General features: G+C 35.6%; 1 protein-coding gene across 1 annotated transcript; it reads right to left on the reverse strand.

Annotated features, from left to right (window-relative positions):
* Positions 1-1,616: 1,616 nt before the first annotated feature.
* LOC125679565 (transmembrane protein 272-like) lies at positions 1,617-22,744 on the reverse strand. The gene is made up of 4 exons (XM_048918880.2): positions 22,433-22,744; positions 8,276-8,450; positions 5,122-5,181; positions 1,617-2,056 (listed from the first exon to the last, which is right to left on the reverse strand). The coding sequence occupies exons 1-4, from the start codon at positions 22,622-22,624 to the stop codon at positions 1,617-1,619; spliced, it is 867 nt and encodes a 288-aa protein (XP_048774837.2). The 5' UTR covers positions 22,625-22,744.
* Between the last annotated feature and the right edge of the window lie 816 nt (positions 22,745-23,560).

Genomic DNA, 23,560 nt, shown 5'->3' on the forward strand with positions numbered 1-23,560 from the left:
AGGAAATCAATCAAAGCATAGTATTGAACCTGGTATTCAGATTGTATGTTACACACATTAAGTAAAATTAAGAACTTAACAACAATCCTTTATATGTTTTAACAGCCATAAAATAAATACATGCTTTATAAAAGTTGCTTCTGAATCGATAACAGCTTCTGAAAAGAAAAGAAAAATTCCAGAAAACTGGTCCTATCAGTAATTTTTCTACGTTAAAGGGGCACAACTACATAAAAAAATCAACAAACTGAAACAAAATTCAAACTTGACTCGATCTGTAACTCATCAATATACATCTGCATTCAAACAAATCAGTTCAATATCACAAGGCGTTTAGAAAAAGTCCGGAAAATGCATGGTCCATACATTTATTTTTCTACGTTAAAGGGACACAACTCAATTTTAAAAAAAAATCAATGCACCATAACAAAATTCAAACTCCATCAATATACATCTGCATACAAAAAAAAATCAGTTCAATATCACAAGGCGTTTAGAAAGGAGTCCGGAAAATGGTCCATACATTTATTTTTCTATGTTAAAGGGACACAACTCAATAAAAAAAATCAACGAACCAGAACAAAACTCAAACTCGATCTGTAACTCATCAATATACATCTGCATTCAAAAAATCAATATCTCAAAGCGTTAGAAGAAAAAGTCCGGAAAACTGAGTGTCGCGGAAGAACAGAAGGATGGACAAGGGTACAATTATTTGCCCCAACCACATTGTGACGGGGAGGGGGGGCATAAAAATGATTTAGAATATCGATAGAAACAAACGATATGGCCGATATAATTCGGATATCATTTACAATATCAACAGAACCTATACAACAATCTGATTTAAATCGGATCAGTAGTGACAAAATATTACCGGAGCAGATCAAAGATCTGTATTTAGTCAGATTGGTATGAAACGAAACCAAAATCATGAAAACATAATCATTCACATTTCGAGTCGTCAAAACTATAGACGAAGTTAAGATTCGAACACACTAGTGTTGCTAGTACGTTGGTACTATTAGTCTACAACTTTTATCCTCTGACGGGAAATAAACAACATTATGTTCTTGATCTGAACTCGGGTAAATCACACTTACAACAAAAAATGAGATTGATTGAATATTGTTTACCGTCCCTCTCGAGAATATTTCACTCATATGGAGACGTCCACAGGGGCTAAGCCCTATATTTATGGTAACACAGAGTTCGGGCCCGAAACGGGCTTAGCCCCTGTGGGGACGTCACCACTGCCGGTGAAGGGCTGCAAAATCTAGGCCTATGCTCAGCGCTTACGGCTTTTGAGCAGGGAGGGATCTTTATTGTGCCACACCCGCTGTGACACGGGACCTCGGTTTTTGTGGTCTCCTCCGAAGGACCGCCCCAATTAGTCGCCTCTTTCGACAAGCAAGGGGGTACTGAGGACCTATTCTAAACCGGCTTCCAACGGAATAAAAAATGAGAGTCTTGTGATATACGCATGACCACCGTCCATGCTACTACATGTATTTATAACGAATCGGGATATTGACGAGTAGGAATCAACGTTAATAGACCCCACCCCACCCCCAAATCTCTTGTCAGATATACGTGTCTCAGTATAGGTATTAGTACTATTTGATATAGGTATATTTCTTGCAACAGTAATAACTAATGAAGCAAGTCGTTGTTAGCACCGCTAGTCCCAAAAGACCGTAACAGGTTACCAGCTGATACAAGGTGTAGCGAAACACGATCACGTGACACCAATTGCTCGGTTCATGTAAAGGCTGTTCAAAGTTAGGCATCCAGTCTATTTTGTAAAACCAGATGTTTCCCATGACGAACCACACAAACAGAAACACTGTCAGTATGAACCCGGTGAACTTTGTCGTTCGGTGCACGACCGCGTCCTCAGTGTCGGCGTCATCATCCTCGTCTGCGCATGCGTTGTTGCTGTTCTTATTTTGGTTCCACAATAACAGGAATACCTTGATGAGACCGAAGCTTCCACCAACCAACAGGTAGATCGGGAGTCGAGGTTCTACAGGACACTCGTTACGATAGGTCGACCCTGAAAGATGCAAAACGGATGTCATACGAGTGAGAGTAAGTGATGTTGATCCGGTGTTTCCCGCAAGCCACTCTTCCACCCGAAACCTGTCTATATGTAACAGGATTAACCCCCACCCCCCAGAAAATCTGCTCAAAAAACGGGATTACCCACCACACACAGAGAGAGAGAGATAAAACCTGTCTATATATATAACAGAATTACCCACCCCACCCCCCAGAAAATCTGCTCAAAAAACAGGATTACCCACCACACACAGAGAGAGAGAGAGAGAGAGAAAACCTGTCTATATATATAACAGGATTACCCCCACCCCCCAGAAAATCTGCCCAAAAAACAGGATTAGCCACCACACGCACACACACAGAAAGAGAAAATCGGTCTATATATATAACAGGATTACCCCCACCACCCCACCCCAGAAAATCTACTCATAAAACAGGATTACCCACCACACACAAACAGAGAGAGAGAGAGAGAGAACCTGTCTATAAAACAGCATTGCCCCCACAAAAAACTGACTCTATAGTAAAATTCTTCCACCCGAAACCAGTCTATATATATATATATATATATATATATATATATATATATATATATATATAATTAAAACAAGATTACCCACCACACACACAAACACACACACAGAGAGAAAGAGAGAGCCTGTCTATATAACAGCATTGCCCCCACAAAAAAGCTGACTATATAGTCAAATTCATCCCTGCCGATTTTATGGACGACCAGTTATGGTAAAAACTAGCAATGTTTGATTTTCACTGTGAAATATACGGTATTTTGAAGAAATGTGTGCACGAGATAATAAGTCTTGCACACGGCATAATATTTTGTGCGTACTACTTTTTCGTGCGCACTACTTTTTATATCGAGCGCACAACATAATATATCTCACAAGACTGAGAGACTACACGTTGGTGGAAGTCAAATATTCAAAGCAGGAGAAAGAATCTGAAAGGTTTTTATTATTAGCTCTGCTTACTTAGCACAACACATGAAGCTCAGGTGACCAAGCATTTTCAGTGACCGAAAGATTTTAATATGGGGAAAATCTTTCTAAGAGCCATTGGGCCAGAAAAGTTGAAATTAATGACGAAAGCTTCGATCCTGACATAGTGCAGATTCAAGTTTGTTCAAATTATGGCCTCTGGTGTAGGGCAGGGCCACAATCACAGGCAATCATATCGCTTGAATTCAAATTCACTATTAAAGAGTTATAGAAAATTGGAATTCATGGTCCCCGAGGGTAGGGTTTGGCCATAATGGGGATCAAAGTGTTATATGCTGATATATGAGGAAATATTTTTTAAAAATCTCCTGAACTATTTAAGCCAGGGCTCTTATATTTTGCATATACATTTTTTTTTTACCAAAAAAACTTTAAATGTGATGTAATGGTATATGATCTTGTGACCTAGACCTGGAAGTTTGACCTACTTTTAATAAAAATCTTACCTATGTAATATCTCCTGAACTATTTAAGGTATATACATGTACATCTTTCATATCTTGTTTATATATTTCTTATGACAAGACCTTTCATATGATGTTATGATCTTTGGCCCTGTGACCTTGAACTCGGAGTTTGACCAACTTATAAGAAAGGATAACCTATTCAATATGTTCGGAAATATTTTAGGTGTGGCTTTATTATCTTGTGTATAGATTCATTATGTCAAGATCTTGTACACAAAGGTGTTTGATCTTTTGACCTTGGAGTTTGGCTTACCTTTTATTAAAAAAAACAATCCCTGACCTATTCAATGCAAGGTGAAGATAACGAACAGTAATCAATCTCATAACTCCTATAAGCAATACAAAATAGATAGTTGGGCAAACACGGACCCCTGGACACACCAGAGGTGGGATTAGGTGCCTAGGAAGAGTAAGCATCCCCTGTTGACCGGTCACACCCGCTGTGAGCCCTATATCCTGATCAGGTAAACGGAGTTATCCACAGTCAAAATCAGTGTGCCAAGAACGGCCTAACATTCGGTATGAAACACGTCAGACAGCATTTGACCCAATGCGAGGTTGTATTGACGAACTAGATCGTTATAAAGACCATAAAATTTGCGAAATGCTGACTTCAATCGAGACTGTTGAAACCCCTGTACCATCTCCTGAAATATTTAAGGTAGGGCGTTCATATTTTGTATATAGGGTCTTTATAGCAAAAAATTATGTTTTGAAGCTTAGTATTGTGACCTTGACCTGGAAGTTTTACCTACTTTTAATAAAAGTCTTGCCTATTTAACATCTCCTGAACTATTTAAGATATAGCTTTCATATTTTGTATTTAGATTTCGTATTGCAAGGTGTTCATGTCATACCACGATCAATGACCTTGTGACCTTGGTCTTATCCAGAACAGCAGGATCATACCCGGGTATTAGTCATATTGGTATTGAGGCATCTCAGGTATGTGAATTAATTTTCAGTTATGTTGTGATCCTTTGGGGCCACAATATCGGGTCAAAATTTTTCATGGGAATAAAGATGGAAATAAAGATTGATAAAACAATAAATCTTTTAAAAATTACAACAGCTGGACAATGGCAAACCCAAGGCCACTCAGGTGAGCTATGTGGCCCACGAGCCTCTTGTTCTTCTATGAACATTGATTTCGGATGATATAAACTAAACACCCCCACTAAACAATTTGAATTTAGATTTTTATCTGACATTGATCTATAGATCTACCTATCAAAGTCGTGTGACCATGGAAAAAAGCTTCCTGTTTCTCATTGGCTCAGTAAACTCCTAAATCTACCCGAACACTGACACATGTTTTAGTGAGCTGAGTAGAAATATTATTGTAACACATCTTAAGATTCTGCTTCCCATCTGATTGCAATGATTTAGAATCAATTCTCTCGGATGTTCCTCCTTTGCCAAACAATGATATTTCTTATCTAAAGTGAGTTAAACCAAGAACTGATTTGGTAAAAATTTCTAGGAGATCACAAATCCTGTAACACTCCCGATAGATCCGCCATTGATATTCCTTTAACACTCCCGATAGATCCGCCATTGATATTCCTGCTTACCTACTGCAATCATTGATATTGGGAGAGCTGTCAGCATCACCAGGAACACAGTACTCAGGACTACAGAAAAGAAGACAAAAGCTCAATATCACAAAGATACCCCGACGTTTTCACTAATTGTTTTTATTATTAACTAGACTAATTACAGTTTTCTTAATTGATTTTTATTAACCTGAGTTTACCCAAGTGCTATATAACGCCTTGTGTTAACAACTGAACATTTTTAACTTCTTGATAACTCGGTCATTCCAGAAAAAAGTGCATTTTGAACAAAATCAGTGTCGCCGGATAAGAACTTAATACAGAAGAAAAAAGAACCAATGAAAAAGAAAAAAACTGTCTCTATTTCAAGGCAGTTATAAAATAAAGTTTTAAAATGTATACAATTTAAAAGGTCTAGTTTCGATAAATCGCCGCTACATATGACATGGTATATGCATACATGCTAAAAAGCACATGTCGCAAGACAACTTGTCATTGCATCAGTTTGAATTCTATTTTGCTTGTGCTCATAATCACGGAAAAGTTTTACAAAGTTATTTTTGTATGTCCATTGCTTCTTTATTTGTAATTATTTCTTAGAAATTTCACTTTGAAATAAAATCATTATGGCTGAATACATTGTCGCCAGATAATACTTAACCTCCGATACCGAAATTCAAATGGTTGTAGATAGAGCAATGCATATGTCACCGACCCCCCAAAACACTTTACTTTCAAGTTAAGGGTACTTTAAATATGAAAATGTACGGAAAGTTGAATAACTTTCATTATTTGAAGACTTGGGTTCCCATGTTGACAGCTGATTGTTCTGGGACAGATAAGGAATTAATTTCCAAGACCATAAATTTGTACCTTATTCATTGAAGGAAAGTTTATTTTGCTGTAGAATTAGTAAGAGGTATCTCTTATCTGCAAAACAAAATGATTGTTTGCGTATAGACTCGAATCAAAAAGAGAATTTTTGCACAAATGGCTTGAAATCTTTTTAAACCTCCGAGATCATTAACTTCCGATACCACAGATAACCCCCCTTTTTTCTGGTCCGGGTTCCAAAAACCTGTAAGGTTACAGTTACGCGTTATATCTATATTGCGCTTACAAAAGTTTGTGCACGCGGCAAAAACAAATACTGGACAGATAAATCCTTCGAGATACCAGTCCCATTATTTCCGGGGAAGGTAAGTATTTCAATTTTTGAAAGTCAAACCATCCTATGACATAGAATAGGTGTAGAATGCTGATTTATGTGAATTTAAACGAGAAAACATGAATAATGTGATACAAAGCATACATACTTTTCATTTCATTCTAAATTTGAAATGGAAACAGACTAGCTGTATATTTATGAAAATTGTATCGGAAGTTATTACTTTGGCGATCATAGACGGAAAATTATGCCAAGGATATGAAGTCACGTGATTCAGATAATAAAGCATATATATGATTAACCATTCTAAAGCCAATGAATACAACATATATCTTTTTACAATGATACTATCCAGGCTTGGTAACGGAAGTTACCACAAATATAAGATATTCTATTTTCCCGTGGATTTTACCTTTACAGTGTGATCATTTTATGATTAATTTGTCAATAGCATTGTAACAGAGAAAGGAAATCATGAAGTCTCTCCTGTAAGACATTTAATTGATTCATGACAAATTGATAAGTAACGGAAGTTAATTAAAGAAACAGTTGTAAGTTACACGTTTGACACAAATTACACATACGAACCCTGAAATGTGATAGAAAGTGGTGCTCTTTTAATTTTCAGGTAAATGGCTCTCTTGAGACAAGAAATTCAGAGGCGTTGCAGAGAACGGAAGAAACAAACGGACCCCAATTATACAAACAAAGTGAATGAACTTCCGTCATCCTTTACTTTCTCAGTACTTAACTGACTTTATTCATGCCTTAACATGAATTATTGCGTTAATCCTCATTTGCATTTGTTACGGCATAGATAATGTTTTCTTCTGTTCAAACTGACAATACATTTGATAAACAAAAGCTTCCTTGATAACTTCCGTAACAAAATCTAAATGTAGAAAATTGATGAAAATAATGATTCTTCCCGTGGACTTGTTTAAACTACGTTGGAAATCAACCATTTCATCGACTCGAGACGTAAAAGGAACTTTTGAAGAGATAATTCTATCCCCTAATTTGTGTATTAACTTCCGTGACTTTGATATGTTTATTTCAAAGTGTAAGCATTTGATACCGATATTGTTCCGTGAAGAAAAACATTTTTTCAGATATATTTGATACGACCTCATGATGTACAATATATATTTTGTCATTCTGAGATATATTTCCCCCTTGATTCAGTTTGATGTTGAACCAAAAATAAGGTTCCAAATTGTGTCAACTATAGCTACTTTAAATAAACAGCTTTTCGGAAGAAAATATTTGTTGTTGATAAGTGTGAATGTTTTTGTACGGACAATAAATTGTTGTAAGTCACAAATTAGCAGCAAATTTACTACCATGACAAGGTTATCTGACTGAAAATGCTACATTCAGTGTTCTACACGTCAAATTTAACCTCGTTACTTCCAAATACATACCCATGATCAAGGGATCATAGCTTTTTGATGAGAAAACTTTTACGAGTAAAAGTTTGTAGTTTCAGGTGATGGTATCCTATCAGGAAAACGTAAAATAATTAGTGGATTCATTTTTATCATTTGCTGCTAGTAAAAAATGTCATTTCGCTGGAATGACTGAACTACATTGTACCCTTCTAATTCTTTTAAAATTGGGTATAAAGCATCTTTGGAACAGGGGGAGATATTAATGTTAAATTCCAGGGCTATTGCACCCCCGGAATCTTAGAGGCGGGGCAAAACTGCCAAAAGTTGACCAATTTTCAAAAATGTCTTTACAACCGCACATGTGTGAGAAAACCAACTGAATTAAAGACATCGTCAAAATATTTAAATACCGAACTCCGAATTAAATTTTGTTACCAATAATTCCACAACTATGATGCGCGCATCAATTCACATTTATTGAGCACAATAATTGAATCATCAATGATATATTCAATTATCTGCGTTTAATTACTTTGGTGCTCCATTGATATGGCATGCAAGTCTTCCAAAGACTCGACACGGTCTAATGATATAGTTACGTCTGATCACTTACCGGTGCTCCACAGCACCCGATACGTTCTAGACAGGAAGTCATAGAGCCCTTCACAGTCCGACGAGTTCTCCTGAATCTGTGACAGTACACTTCCGTAGGAAGGGGGCGTGTCCGAACTGGGCGTGGCTGTGAGTCGACTGGAGCTCCCGTACATCGTCTTGTCATCATCCAGCGCCTAAAATTTGTCAAGAAAACTTTCTTCGCTTTTAAAAGGGTAACAATGTATACAATGCCATTTAGCAAACTCCAGTTCTTTCATTACCCTCGACCATTCTCCCACAAGGCGGACGTGAAGGCTAGGCTGTGTTTAGTATATCACTGTAGATATTATATTTACATGCCCAGTTGCTCCAGTGTGTTAATCTCCCCAATCCGCATGTGCATTTTTCACTTACATGCAAACAAATGGGCAGTGGGCGAGGAATATGGAAATGACATGTGTATTTCAATTTCTATCTGGCAGTATTTCTCATATGTCGATTTCATATTTTTATTGGGGGGGGGGGGGGGTTATACCTGCACAAGCAACAATATTTCATAAACAACAATTAAGTGAATTTTTAAAACTGATGTTCTGTTTAGTTTGCTTTAGTATACTTGATAAAAATAATAGATGTTGTGGAAACTAATTAATATATAGCAAGGGGGGGGGGGGGGGTCCTGAACCTCCTCCCACCCCCACCCCCCCACCCCTTTTTTTGCGGACCGAAAAGTTTAAGAGTTATTCAATATTAACGAGTCCTTCACTCCAAATGATATGAAAGGTGGATACTTACATGTTATTTATCAACACCAGTAAAATAATAAGATGACACACTGAGTGATATATATTTACGATATTTTCGTCAGATACAAGTATCACTTAAGAATTCTTAATAAGTATATGTAACATAAAATTTTGTTAAAGAAGTAGACAATTTGAAAGTGAAATAGAAGTGCCAGGAAATGCTCAGAATGCAGGATTTTGCACCATTTACCCCAGAGCTTCTGGGGACCTAGGAGGCCCCAAGACCCCCACCCCCACCCCCACCCCGGACTATTGGGCGTAATCTTTGAATCAGCTTCTTGCTTTTGCAGTGTGAAATAAGGTCTGAGTATGGAGAATAGAATGACTAGAACTTTGGAAACAAGTAGTAAATAAACTAAGTATTTTCATGTATACAAACATGTCTCAAGACCTCCTTAAGATGGTATGTACACAGGCAAAGGGTGTAAATAGTGTAGGGGTGGAGGACAGGTTGTGAAAAGTACCTAAAAGATCAAGTGCTAGACCCCCCCCCCCCTTCACAAATTTCTGGATCCGCCTATGCATAGTTACAATACAACATATTTATTCACCTCAGCAACACTCCACAAAGGAAGGAGTATATTGTTCATATTTTAAAATGGGCGTCATTTGTGAAGTTGCTCCGAGATAAGATAATCAAGTTTGTGAGTCTCAGTGTTTTGTTGCCAGATTTATATCATTGGATCACGGTATTGTGTTGCCAGATTTATATCATTGGATTAAAGATATTGTGTTGCCAGATTTATATCATTGGATTAAAGATATTGTGTTGCCAGATTTATATCATTGGATTAAAGATATTGTGTTGCCAGATTTATATCATTGGTTCAAGGTATTGTGTTGCCAGATTTATATCATTGGATTAAAGATATTTTGTTGCCAGATTTATATCATTGGATCAAGGTATTGTGCTGCCAGATTTATATCATTGGATCAAGGTATTGTGCTGCCAGATTTCTCTAAGTGTATGAAACTCAAACGTTATTACTTAGACCAGATAACGTTATTACTTAGACCAGAATGTATCCTCGGTTGTATTTGAGCTTTAAGGTCCATATCAAATAAAAGGATGACTCTTAATTCTGAGTTTAAAGGTCAAAGCTGCATATATTTCATACCTATATCAGTACAGCGTAGTAATAAGACTTTTAATGAAATACAAAATTGCATGTTTCAAGATAATAAAAAAATCTGTTATAAAACAAATATCTATTTCAATCTAAAATATTAAGTTTTCTGTTAGAAACACTTGCCTATGGCCCGCGTATTGCAGTCCTATTTTAAAGGACAGCAACGTAATTAAAACATGAGGTGTGATTATGTAGGTTGTTAGGTATGTGAGGTGATTATAAAATGTGATAATTTATGCATAACGGCTTTGCCTCTATGCAAATCGTCACGTTTTCCATTATGGTTATCATCTCACATACCCGACAAACTAGACAGTGATTTCTTAAACCTGTATATTTCTAATGCCAGTGCAGTCATATTTCCTTTGATAACGTTCATGTAGGCAAAATATTGATTTCTTATTTTCTATGCTATTCTAGTCAACATCGAAATTGAAAATCTTGGAATTAATAATATCGTGGTTTACTAGAATTGAAAACCCTCTCCCCCCGCCAGGAGGCTTTCAACACAAACCATGGCAATGTCTTCTTTTCATTTTGTATTTCTTTTTCTTAAAAAGTAGAAAGAAAGAGAAAAATAATTGAAATCAGTTATTGGAAAAGTTAGATATAAAACACCTACATAGGATTCTATAGACTGTGTGTCAACAAATTCATTTGATATCCTTTTAGGAAGGCTTTCTAAAAAATAAAATAAGAAAGAAAAAATGAGATTAGGGACTAATGAGAGAAATATTTTGATTATTTCGCTGAATTGATGAATAGCACGGGAATATACTAATTAATATGAATAATGAAGTCGGTGATGATTATCTTTTTTCAATAAACACCCAACACCATATTGTTATGAAAATCTAATTAAATATTTGCCTTCTAATCAAATTCTATTCCTACTATTCCCAGCGAATCCAATCACTAAAGACTGGGCCTTTTTATTTTTTATTCTCATTACAAAGCTCCGACAAAATGTCTGTGTACCGCAGTTACGCCGCTGTACGCAGGTGATTCAAAGCGGTTCCATTTCACAACTCCATTGTAGGTTACAATCAAAAGAAACATTTTGTAGTTTGTGTCTCTCTTTTTCACCAGGACGATACTCTCCTTTCACTTTGAAAGCTTTCAGCTCTAATAAGTAGTTTTCAATTTTCTACGTCAGTTTTTAAATAGCACATTTCACGTTCTGGAATACAACTTTCAATTAGTTCAATGGCGAACTAGGGATTCGAATATTTTAAACCAACGAAATGATATACCGGAATACGTGCTTCATGTTGAGATTACATCGATTTCTTTTTCTAAAGCAGATACTACCGAACAGAAGAGAGTCACTGTAGGTCTTCGGAATGTTTTCTTTGACAAATCAGAAAAGGAAACAAGAAGTGTTTGTAAAACACTGATTACAACAAAGTGGAACCAGGTCAAGGTCACAAGGTCAAGATTTTGATGTCATTGGAAATGTCTTGCTACAAGAAATACGGAAACTCTACCTTCTATGGGGTAAAAATAAGACCAAGGTTCAAGTTTTGCCACATACAAACATACGGACAGACAAAAACTATATGCCCTCGAATCTTTGATTCTGGGGGCATAAAAATGGTATTGCTCAAATATATCCAGTTGTGGTCATAACATGAATCAAGGCGTAATACAGACTGCCTTTTTTAGTGTGTTTCACTGATTCGTTCATGTGACGCCTTCGGGAGAAATCTATCTTTAGAAAAACAGTCACTTAATAACATCGGGTTTGTCGTGTAAAATAAAAAAAAAGTTTAATTTCTATCCGAAGTGTGACTTTGTAATCCTGATACCCCGCTATCGTGTTAGGCGATTGTGTAATCCTTAACCAATTTATCGTGTGTTACTATATATAGAACATTGCTTACAACAAGCCATCGTCTGTTACTATATATAGAACAGGCACCATGTGAACATTACACCGAGCGATCGTTTGTCACTCTCAATGGATCGGGCGTCAGATACACCGTGCTATATCTCTAGTACATTATACATTTTTCCTAATATACAGTATTTAGACTAATTTTAAAGTGTGATCTCTATTTATTACCGTCTTCCTTGGAAGACGGTATACAGAGTTGAAGCGTTTTACAGTCTTCGGGCTTTGCACTTCCTCTCTTTTTTCATTAGTAGAAAGTGCATGAAGTGAAAATTTTCAATTATTTCATTGGTTGAAATGCTCTTCAAGGCAAGGGAGATAATTTTCTGGTGTTCTAATTTTCGTACGACTTAACAATTTTTCAAGATTTTCAATCTTAAAAAAATCGACAAAACGAACAAAAGAAAAATGCAATTCATGAAATTGACACATTACTTTTTTAAAGCAACTAATACAAAGCATTTCTATGATTACTTCATTTACATCAATGTTTTCATTTTTGCATTCAAACAGAAAAACTCGCCGTTTTTTGTTTTGATTGCTTGTGTTTTGGGATAATTTTAATTGACAATCAGTGATTCCAATGCAACCATTTTTGTTTGTATTATCAGTGGCATTTGAGAACTTTGCTAATCTTAAGAAGGAATAGGAGAGTAACATTTCATTACATATTATGTTGCTTAAAATTACCCCTGTCTGTATCAGGTAAACTTAAAGTTTTTGTTTTTTTCAACACATCTGTTCTAAAACTATCCTATTCCTTCAGAATATTTTTTTCCCTTACAATTGCTCAAATTTGAATAACAATTATTAATCTTTTCCATCAAACTCTATGTATTTTATGATATAATTTTTGGCAAAACTATTACAATATTCTCAGGTCTTTATCCTGGTTAATTTCTAAAGCAGTTGTACTGTACAATATGCAAGAATAATTTTTATGCAAATTTGAGTAAATTAAATCTTTTTAGTTTGTTTTGTTTCATAACTTTGTTAAAAAATAAATATTTTGATATACACACTGAAAATCTCAGTTTCATTTGATATAGAGGCTTTAATCAGTGCTAATACAGGTAACAGTGATTTCGATTTCCAGTACATATACCCTTCATAAATACAAACTTTTACAATGGGAGTCAGGACACAGCTTTGTAGGCATGATGTCCGTGAGATTATTTATTTTAGCTTAATTCAATAATGAAGACAAGGGACATAATTCAAATTCGCTCTATAGAGTTGCTGCTAAAGACGGCAAGCTTTTTTAAAAAGCTTTACTTGTGGTGCTTGTATTGTTGATATTAAAAGTTCTATATTATTTTGTACGAAACGAAGCTGACACCTAATCTTGTTAAACAATATGATGTGATTTGAGCCAGGTTTCGGGATATTGTTTGTAAGTAAACATTAATTTTCCGACATTGTTTGGCGTTAGAACGTATTGACTGCATTCTGAAATAATTTTACAATAATTAGAAAATTAAAAAGATATGAATTATGTTACAGAACAAGAACACGAGATCACAATATCAAAATAACATTCATCAAGTTTTGTTATATTGACGATCATTTAAGGAATCGATTGCGATAGGTTGAAAGCTAGCCTATCTATAATACTTCGGCAAGATTATTTCACTTTTACTTGGAAGTTATCTAAGAAATAAGTTTCGTTTTTTAAGATACATGAGGGTATGAACTGCTACGCTTTGTGTCAGCATACTTGCCATGAAGTGCTTATAATGCATACTTTGGAAACATGCGGTAACTCTTTTAATGCTTCATGAAGAGAAGGCTGGCGTGAAGCGGTACTGTTCATACCCTCATATATTTAAAAAAAAAATGAAATTTATTCATATCTTTACATCTTACTTTCATTTCTGTCGGGAATTCCAAATCGTTAAATTACTATATCTATCAAAATTCATACCCACATAGTTAACATTAATGAAGAAATGTTTACTTTCACTGAATCTTCTCTCTTATATTTCTTTTGAAATTGACATTGCTTTAATCATACAATGAATACATGTTTGTTGCAGACTAGTTCGATCCGGTTACATGTACCACCTGTCTGCAAAATCAATACCAAATATGGAGTGCCATCAAGGTGAAAGAGTGCATTGGCTGTTCCGTTTAATGTAACAAATGGATCAACCATATGATATTTTAGATCTTAATTCTAGTTTATATCTTTAAATAATGCATAAAAATATAAATATAAACAAAAACATTTCTTTCTTTGTTGTTTCATCGGGTAATAAAGGTAGCAATCATTGCAGAAAAAATTTACATTAGCCGCTTACGATGAAACAACAAAGAAAGCATTTTTTGTTTAAATGGCTATCATTCAATTGGTAAAGATATCAAAGATAAAACATTAGAAATATAGATATATTTTGTACAAGACATCATTGTGACATTGATTTAGAAGGAAGCGACGTTCTCGTGACAGTGCGATCAGTGGGTTTTTTAAGGTCTCGTCGGAAACACCATTAACTTTCACACTTTATACCGGAGCGAATAACCTGACACCCCTCACCTGTCGCTCGCCTCAACTCTAACTCCCATAGTGAGTGTGTTTCATTGTTTTCCTTTATATACCATCATGAAATTTCCAATAAGGTATTTATCTTTTTTTTTTTTTACGAACAAGGAAGTAGATCCAAACAATTATCAAACCACGGACGCTGATAATCTAACCGCAAAATGCCATTTCATTGCCATAGTTACATGATATGAAGAAAAATATTAGTACTCATGAGAATTTTGAATAGTGCAACAAAAAAACTGGATTTTTCTGAACAAAACATTTTACTTGATCATTATGATTGTACGCTTAACATCATTTTATCATTGTAGAAATATAGTGTGACATTGATATGCATGGGAAGCGAGAAGCCCATGGGACACAAGGCTCACATGAATAACCTTGCTCTCGAATATTTTACGCTAACCAATCTTTATAAACACTATTCTTTTTACCACATGGTCAGTCGAGAAGTATACGTGGTCTATTTAGCGTAATATACGTTTCTGCTCAGCATACGTGTTAGACCCTCGATGTATGGATAAACAAACAAACGGAATATCCTCCGATGGTATTCATTTTATTGAGTAGAAAAAAAGGGGGGGGGATAAGATATTTTATGTATGATCCGTTAGTCGAGTGCCTGTGGCTCCTGTTCCTAGTTGTAGTCATGTGACGTTTAGATGGTGTTCATCATCGACAGTGTTGTTTCTCTTTTTGCTTTTACAATAAAAGAAGGGTACAGCGAACACGTTTGTAATGAATTCACGGTTATATTACAACATGGTTACAACGAAAACGCTCATAATGAATTCATGGTTACAGCCGAACAAAGTTACAGCGTACACGCTTATAATGAATTCATGATTACAGTCGAACAAAGTTACAGCGAACACGCTTATAATGAATTCACACTTACAGTCAAACAAGGTTACAGCGAACACGTTTGTAATGAATTCATTGTTACAATAAAAAAAAAAGTACAGCGAACACGTTTGTAATGAATTCACAGTTACAGTAAAACAAGGTTACAGCGAAGACTCTTATAATAAATTCACACTTACAGTGAAACAAGGTTACAGCGAAGACTCTTATAATGAATTCACACTTACAGTGAAACAAGGTTACAGTGAACACGCTTATGATGAATACATACTTGCAGTAAAACACAGTAACAATGAACACGCTTATAATGAATTCACACATAAACAGTAAAGCAAGGGTACAGTGAAGACGTTTTTAATGAGTTCACAGTTACAGGAAAGTGATTTTCATTCCCTGTAGTTTTAAAACATATTTGAACTTTTTTGATTTATTGAAGCACGTTTAATGCCAAATCAAAATTGTTCGTCACCAGCACTTTGCTATAAGAGCATTTTACTGTATTTTGTTCGCTGCAACAACTATAATTCTTAAGGTGTTCAACTGTATTAAGTCTGATCAAAATTTAATATATCTCACGACACGTTTATTTCCATGTGTCTTGAAAGTGAGATATTATCTTGTTTGACAGTGAAATTCTAATGCTATAATCCGTGCTCATTTAGCAATTATATCAAAATGCTTTCTTTGCTATTTCATTGGGTAATGAAGGTAGCAAATATTGCAGAAAAATTCATAATCCGGGTTAGCAGGTTAAGCAATTCTATCTGTAATGATTGCTTTACCTTCATCACCCGATAAAACAACAATGAAAGACATTTTATTGTTTTTATCTACATGTGTATTTTGTAAAAATATAAACTAGATTTAAGTACTGAAATATCATATCGTTGATCACTTTAAACGGAATTAATTAGAAGCAAAAGTTTCGAATGAATTCAAAGAAATGAATGCAATTCTGAAATCGAAGGGTTTTTAATATGTAACTGGCAGACATGTGTAATATAAATTGGTGGATTATTCTCAACCTACTTTTAATTTAAAGAATATCTCAAAGATAGATATGTATATATGACTACAAACATGGGTGAATTATTCTCAGCCTACTATGAGTTATTGTTGGATGTTTCAGAAGATGATAAACGTGATAATTTGCATAACAAGCCAAGCCATTAAACAAATTACCACGTTTTCCGTTTTTCCCGCCCACTGACGTCATTCATTTACATGCTAATGAGAAATTCACACCCATGCATTCGTGTACATGGGGAAATTAACACATTGGATCTTCAAATGGTTATCAAAAAGAAAACAGATATAATTGTAAAAATTAGGAAACGAATGACTATTATCCAGGAGTGTACATAAGTAACTGTGGGTTTTATCGTCATTCTATGAATCTACAATATGATGAAAATACGCCAATTTTATTGTATGTAAAGTAAATTTCGCGAAAAATATTGAGGGCTAACATTTGGCCTTTTTCATTGATCTAAGGATCCTATATAATCTATAGACAACGATCATTTTGGAAAATTAAATAATATCCAATGCAATAAAATTTGCCTAGAAAGTATAAACAATAAAATTCTTTCTTTTTTTATCGGTTGATGACGGTAACTAGCATTGCAGAAAAAATTCAAAACCTGCGTAAGCGGGTCATGAAATTTTAGTGTGTGCAATGATTGCTACCACCATTACCAGATAAAACAAGAGAGACATTTCATTTTTTATATAAAATTTTATATATTTCTCTGTAATTTTTAAAAATATGAACTAGATTAAGTACTGAAATATCGCATCATTGACCCATTTGTTACCTTAAACGGAACAGCCAATGCACCCTTTGACCTTCACGACGCTCCATATTTGGTAATGATTAGTAATGATATTTGGTTGATTGATTGATTGATTGATGTTTTCCGCCACACTCAACAATTTTTCAGTAATCTGGTGGCGCCCAGTTTTTATTGGTGGAAGAGGGAACCCAGATACACTAGCTGTACCTGGGAAGAGACCACCGACCTTCCGAAAGTAAACTGGGAAATTTTCTCACTTACCGGCGCGAGCGGGATTTTAACTAGCTTGTAACAAATATATATTCATTGTCTATAGGCCTTTCCAAAAACGTGAGTTATCTCTCTTTGTATTCTTACATTTAGTGTGAATATGACAACTTCCGGGTAGTAACACACTCAGACTGCGCATATATTATAAGAGTTATATATTAGTATGGGTGCTGCTTAAAATCGAAAACAGTTGAAATCATTTGTACGAGAGTAAGAAAATGTTAATGGAAACAAAAACGAATTTCTTGATCGAGTCGGGTCTGATTTTTCGAGTTGGGGGGGGGGGGGGGGGGGTTGGGGTTAAAAATTAAATTGGAAATCACGCAGACATTCATTTGTTTACAAATATGTCTCCAATAACGACTGACATAATTATTTTGTATGAAATCAGAACAGAACTTCTAATTCTCAAGAAATGATGACAACTCATCAACTCAAAGCTCGGGTTTTTACAAGGATCGACACGTGCAAAGATCTTGCATAACATGCCCCCCCCCCCTTTCCAAAAAAAAAAAATCAATAAGGAAATCAACGTTCTCATTGTTTTATCAGGGCTAAAATTATTCCACCACTACCAATCGACTCTTTCAAAAATAAACCAGATTGCAATGTTTGGGTAACTTTCTCCAAAATACCTGGATGTGTTCATTCTGTGTGCAAATCATTTGTACACTGCAGCATGACGCTGGAAGTGTTAATATCAACTGATATGTTTAAAATGCAGAAAAATAGGTAATCAAAAATATTTTTTTAAAAATTAATTGTGTTCAATATTGCTCGATTGATATAAATCATTTTTCATAGACCTGTGTGATCCCCCCCCCCCCCCCCCGGGGGGGGGGGGGTTGCCATATTCTCAAATGTACTCTCTGGGGGAAGGTAAGTATAACCCCCAATAGAATGCTTTTGACGTCTCTGCATCTTCCCTCTTTTATTCATTTTAGCCCCCTTGAAATGTACTTGATTATGTATAGGCACGTATCGTGTCATAACAGAAATTGCAATGACAAGATTTAGACCCCCTCCCCCTTTTTGCCACAAATTTACAAAATAATTTGAGTAAAATTCCAAATGTGTAAATGTCAGTTTAAAGATTGTTTGTGACGACGAATTTCTTTATGGTTATAATACTTGTATTTGAAACTATAAAATTAGTGGGCAGACAGCTGAAAATCTGTCAGTGGCCTCTCACTTACAAGTACAGGCTGGGATAAATTTTACTCGCCAATCAAAGAGATGGACATTTTCAAAATCCAGAGGTATCAGTTCGACATACCTATACTACATCGTGGCAGAACTTTTATCGCTGAATGTACTACATTGATATTGAACAAGTAACTTCTGATATTTTATTATAAAGCTGACTGTATTAAAACACGGGCTAAAGATCCTGAGGAAATGTAGGCAATATATGATATATGCTAATTTCAGTCATAAAACACGTGAAATCCTGGAAAATGGGGGTGGGTGGGGGGTGGGGGTGTTGTTAGTTACTGTAAATATCAAAATGTATTTATAACCGATGAGCTGTATAGCTTAAGGAAATAAAAAATCTGAATCTAAATAATCTAACTGCGTCTCGGGACAGCCCCGCCGTAGGAAATTACATCACTTTAATGATAGAACATTCTATCGGGGAGGAGGGTGTCATCCTCTACTTACAACATTAATTTTCTATTATTTTTACATGCAAATTTGGTTATTTTCACGTGTATGAAGTAAACTTATACATTGGGATTTTTTTTATTAACGTTAACATATTTGTTGGCGTGATTGCTGTGAAATTATACAGCAATATCTTTGCGGCCTTCTGCACTGTTGATAATGACGCTTCTCGAATATACTACCCGGAAGTCTTAAACTACTGCTAAGCAAGCGCACTACGTTCCGGATCAAGGAAAGATAACTCATGTTTTCGGATTGGCCTATAATGAAAGCAATGTCAATTTCAAAAGAAATATAAGAGAAAAGATTCAGTAAATGTGAATATATTAAATGAATATAAATTTAAACAAGATTGTTGACGGAACATCGTATTTCACTTAACTATTCCTGAAATTAACATCTTGACATATCATAATGAGACTTGCCGATATTACAGTTGGTCACGTGTCACAAACTGTATTAAGATAGAAATATTTATCCTGTAACTTTTCCTTTAAAATTCTTTTCTGTAACCTGAGTTGTTTTGGCTATCTGTTTGCACTTTTTCTTAAGATATAAACCCACAACTTCGGCGTTGTGTTAGCCTGAAAATCGTAGTCGATGTCTCCACAACGTACCATGGTCCGTTTCCTGAAAATTCATCGGGCTCTTTCTTGAAATTTCAATGGGCCTTTCCATGAACATTCATTGGATCGTTCCCTGAAAATCCATTAGCTGTACCCTGAAAATTCACGAGGCCGTTCCATGAAAATTCACGTGGCCTTTTCCTGAAAATTCACGAGGCCTTTTCCTGAAAATTCACGAGGCCGTTCCATGAAAATTCATTTCGTCGTTCATTTTTCAGTCACCCTTACATCCCGTCGACAACATTTCGCCTTTGACAGTCTTTTGTCTAAATTGTCATCATTTATCTGTTTTTTAAGCAGATGTTCCATAGGTCGGCCATTCGATACCCATGCTGATTTGGTAAAACCTTGACAACTGGCGAAAATTTGTCCCCCTTACTACGCTAATTGAGTACCGTCTTCGAATTTTTCAAGTTCATACTTCAATATTCTCTATTTCTTTCATCTTCATTTCATCTGTGTCAATTAATCAAAGTTTCAATCCTAACTCAGATAGTAAGGGTTTTATTTTCCGTGTAATTATTATATTTCATGAGATGTCAAAATTGAGCAACTTGAAATCTTTAATTCTGAAGCGACAATGACATGTGTAGCCTGTGATAGTCTATCAAGAATGATCAAAACCTACACTCTATTTCAATGATAAATATTGCAATTATCACTTGGTTGATAAAACAGTACTTAATACACGAAGCATTACCTCAACAGGTCATTAAAATACAGTAATAATGGGACATCACCTCAACGGGTCAATATGATACAGCAAAATATGGAGCAATCACCTTAACAGGTCAATAAGAGACATCAAAATGCGCAGCAATCACCTTAACATGTCAATAACAGACATCAAAATACGGAGCAATCACTTTAACAGGTCAATAAGAGACATCAAAATGCGCAGCAATCACCTTAACATGTCAATAACAGACATCAAAATACGGAGCAATCACTTTAACAGGTCAATAAGAGACATCAAAATGCGCAACAATCACCTCAAAAGGACAATAAAATACAATAATATACGAAACCTCATCTCAATTGGTGTATAAAATACAGTAATTTATGGAACATCACCTCAAAAGGTCAATAAAAGACAGTAATATACGGAGATTCACCTCAATAGGTCAATAAGAGACAACAAAATACTATCGAGCAATCACCTCAACGGGTCAATCAGATACAGCAACATGCGGAGATTCACCTCGACAGGTAAATTTTATATGAAGGTTCACCTGAATGAAAGCAGTTATAAACGCATGAGTCCGTATAGAACTTACAGTGCAAACATTATCTTTAAATCTTAGAAAATAACAATACTTTAGAATTTGTACTTTTTATGTAGAAATGCGAACAGTTTATTAATTTCTTAGAAGGTGTGAAAACGAATGGCGTGTTATACTTTAATATGGATGTCCCTGCAGGAAGATGAAATTGGCGCACACCCAACATTAACCCTCTGTGTAAACATATGACGGTAAGGTTATTTCTTCAACCTCCTACGTTCGGAAGACATACATTTCAAAACTAATACCAATCTTTTCCCAAGCCTACCTATTCTTAATAATAGGTGGTTTATTTCACTAATATCTTACGACTGTTTGTGTAATTCACGACTGGGAACACTGCAATTTCTTCATCGTTCATTGCACTGCAAAATCTTGGACTGAACAAAGAGAGCAGTGCTCTGTAAGCACAAATTACGTGTTTCTCTGATTACATATGGTGATATGCATTTTTTTTATATCAAAGTCGCGAGTTCCTTTGTTGTGAAAATATCAATTTTAAGTCAGAAGGACAACGTTATCCAATTTACGTCTTTCTAAGTTTCCAAACCACAAAATTTTCATGATTTGACAGCCATCACCTAAGCATAATATGACGTCTATCACGGCGATTGCTCGGTGGTAGAGCGTTTGCTTCGTAACCGAAAGGTCTTGATTTTGAGTCCCGCTCTTGCCACTGCCGCATCAAACCTAAGATGTAAATATAAGTACCGATTGTTCCTTTGCCAAACTCTCGGCATTTAGAAGTGAGAATCACAAGTTTTTCGGATATGACCTAAAAGCGGATATCTCGTGTTGCGGCAGATATTAATACGTTAAAAAACTCTTATTCATTGAGCACTACGGCCCTGGGCGCTAAGCTTAGGTCTAAATTTGTGGTACTTCACCTACAGGCTGGTGACGTCTCAACGTGAAAATTTCTAGACAGGACGTGAATCATACAACCAACCAAGATGTAATTTAATAATATAATAATGGTTCATAGCTGAGACGTGTTCCAGAAATATGGTGTACTGTCGGTAAATATTAATATTATTTTCTTTTAAAACGTGTTAAACGTTTAAAACGTGTTCTTTCTTCCCGTTTCCGTTTCAATAACGATTTCCTGTACACACAAAGCAAGGCATTGTTTACCTTAAAGTCTCATTTATATCTCATCATTTTAGATATTATACCAAACGTGTGTCATCTTACACAAATATCGTCAGAATTTAAGAAAAATTTAATGTTCATTTTTTGGCAGACGTTTCTGCAGTTTTCCAAATTCTTTCTGGGTAGAAAGAAAAAATGTACTCACCAACCGAGTCATAGTGGCCTTAGCTCGCTGGTGTTCGAGATATCGATGGGTATTCAGGGACTCCACGATAGACGGGACGGACATCCGGTGTGGGGTGCGTGGCGGGATTTGTCCGGAAGTGGTTGAGTACGCAGGTGCTGACGTCCTCCTTCCCCGTCCCTGGTGTTTCCGAATGATCGTCGCCCTCCTCATTGTTTACTAGGTGCTCAAGGAGTCTGGATGCGATTTTCAGACGATCATTTACGTCTCAGGGAGTTCTGCTAAATCAATAACATTCTGTTGAAGTTTGTTGTATCTATGAATTAAAACATATTTCGCAGTCTCATTTCATAAAACTATTGTATTAGATTCTAGCGTTCGTCGCGAAATCTTTAGGTATGTGTCCTTCTTTGCTGATACGAACGACTGATACTCAGCTCGTTCTCCCTATGATATAGTTTGTCACTCCAACGATCAATACAACTATGTAAGGAATGGAAATCTAGCTTCCTTGAACACACCTATGGTATTCTCCATATAAAGTAAGAGTATGTCATCAACAGTTGATTCCATGTGAATAACTAGTGTTTTTATCCTCTTCCAAGTTTGTAATTGGGTGACAATGACATGTAAATCAATGGGAGCGTGTTGCATGAGTATGATCTGTTAATGAAATATATATATACCCAGAGAAACATCCCTATCAGAGCGTGTTTTGAAGAGAAGCGATTATAGTGATAGATACTGTATAGTGAAGGACTACGTATAAATAAACACTATGTCCTTGTGACTTGGTATCAATTGTACATATAGGTGACTTTACTTGAGACAATACATTGAGACTGTAACAGATTTGTCGTATATTTCACTATAATCAATATTGTATTGATAAAGGTAGATCGTTGGACACTCCCAAACATCCCGTATACTGAAAGTTTTCACATATGTGAATAAACATAATTTACATGTAAACAAGTCATTTACAAAAACATTTACATGAATCTACGTCATTTCCATGAATACGTCATTTTCACTGAACAAATACGAATACATATTGCTTACTTAATACTGATTGCATTTCCGAGCTACCCCTGACAACAGAAATCTGACAACATTTCCTGCCCCTTACAACAGAAATCTAACAGTTCC

This window comes from Ostrea edulis, chromosome 2, assembly GCF_947568905.1.
Source record: "Ostrea edulis chromosome 2, xbOstEdul1.1, whole genome shotgun sequence".
NCBI classification, from domain to species: domain Eukaryota; kingdom Metazoa; phylum Mollusca; class Bivalvia; order Ostreida; family Ostreidae; genus Ostrea; species Ostrea edulis.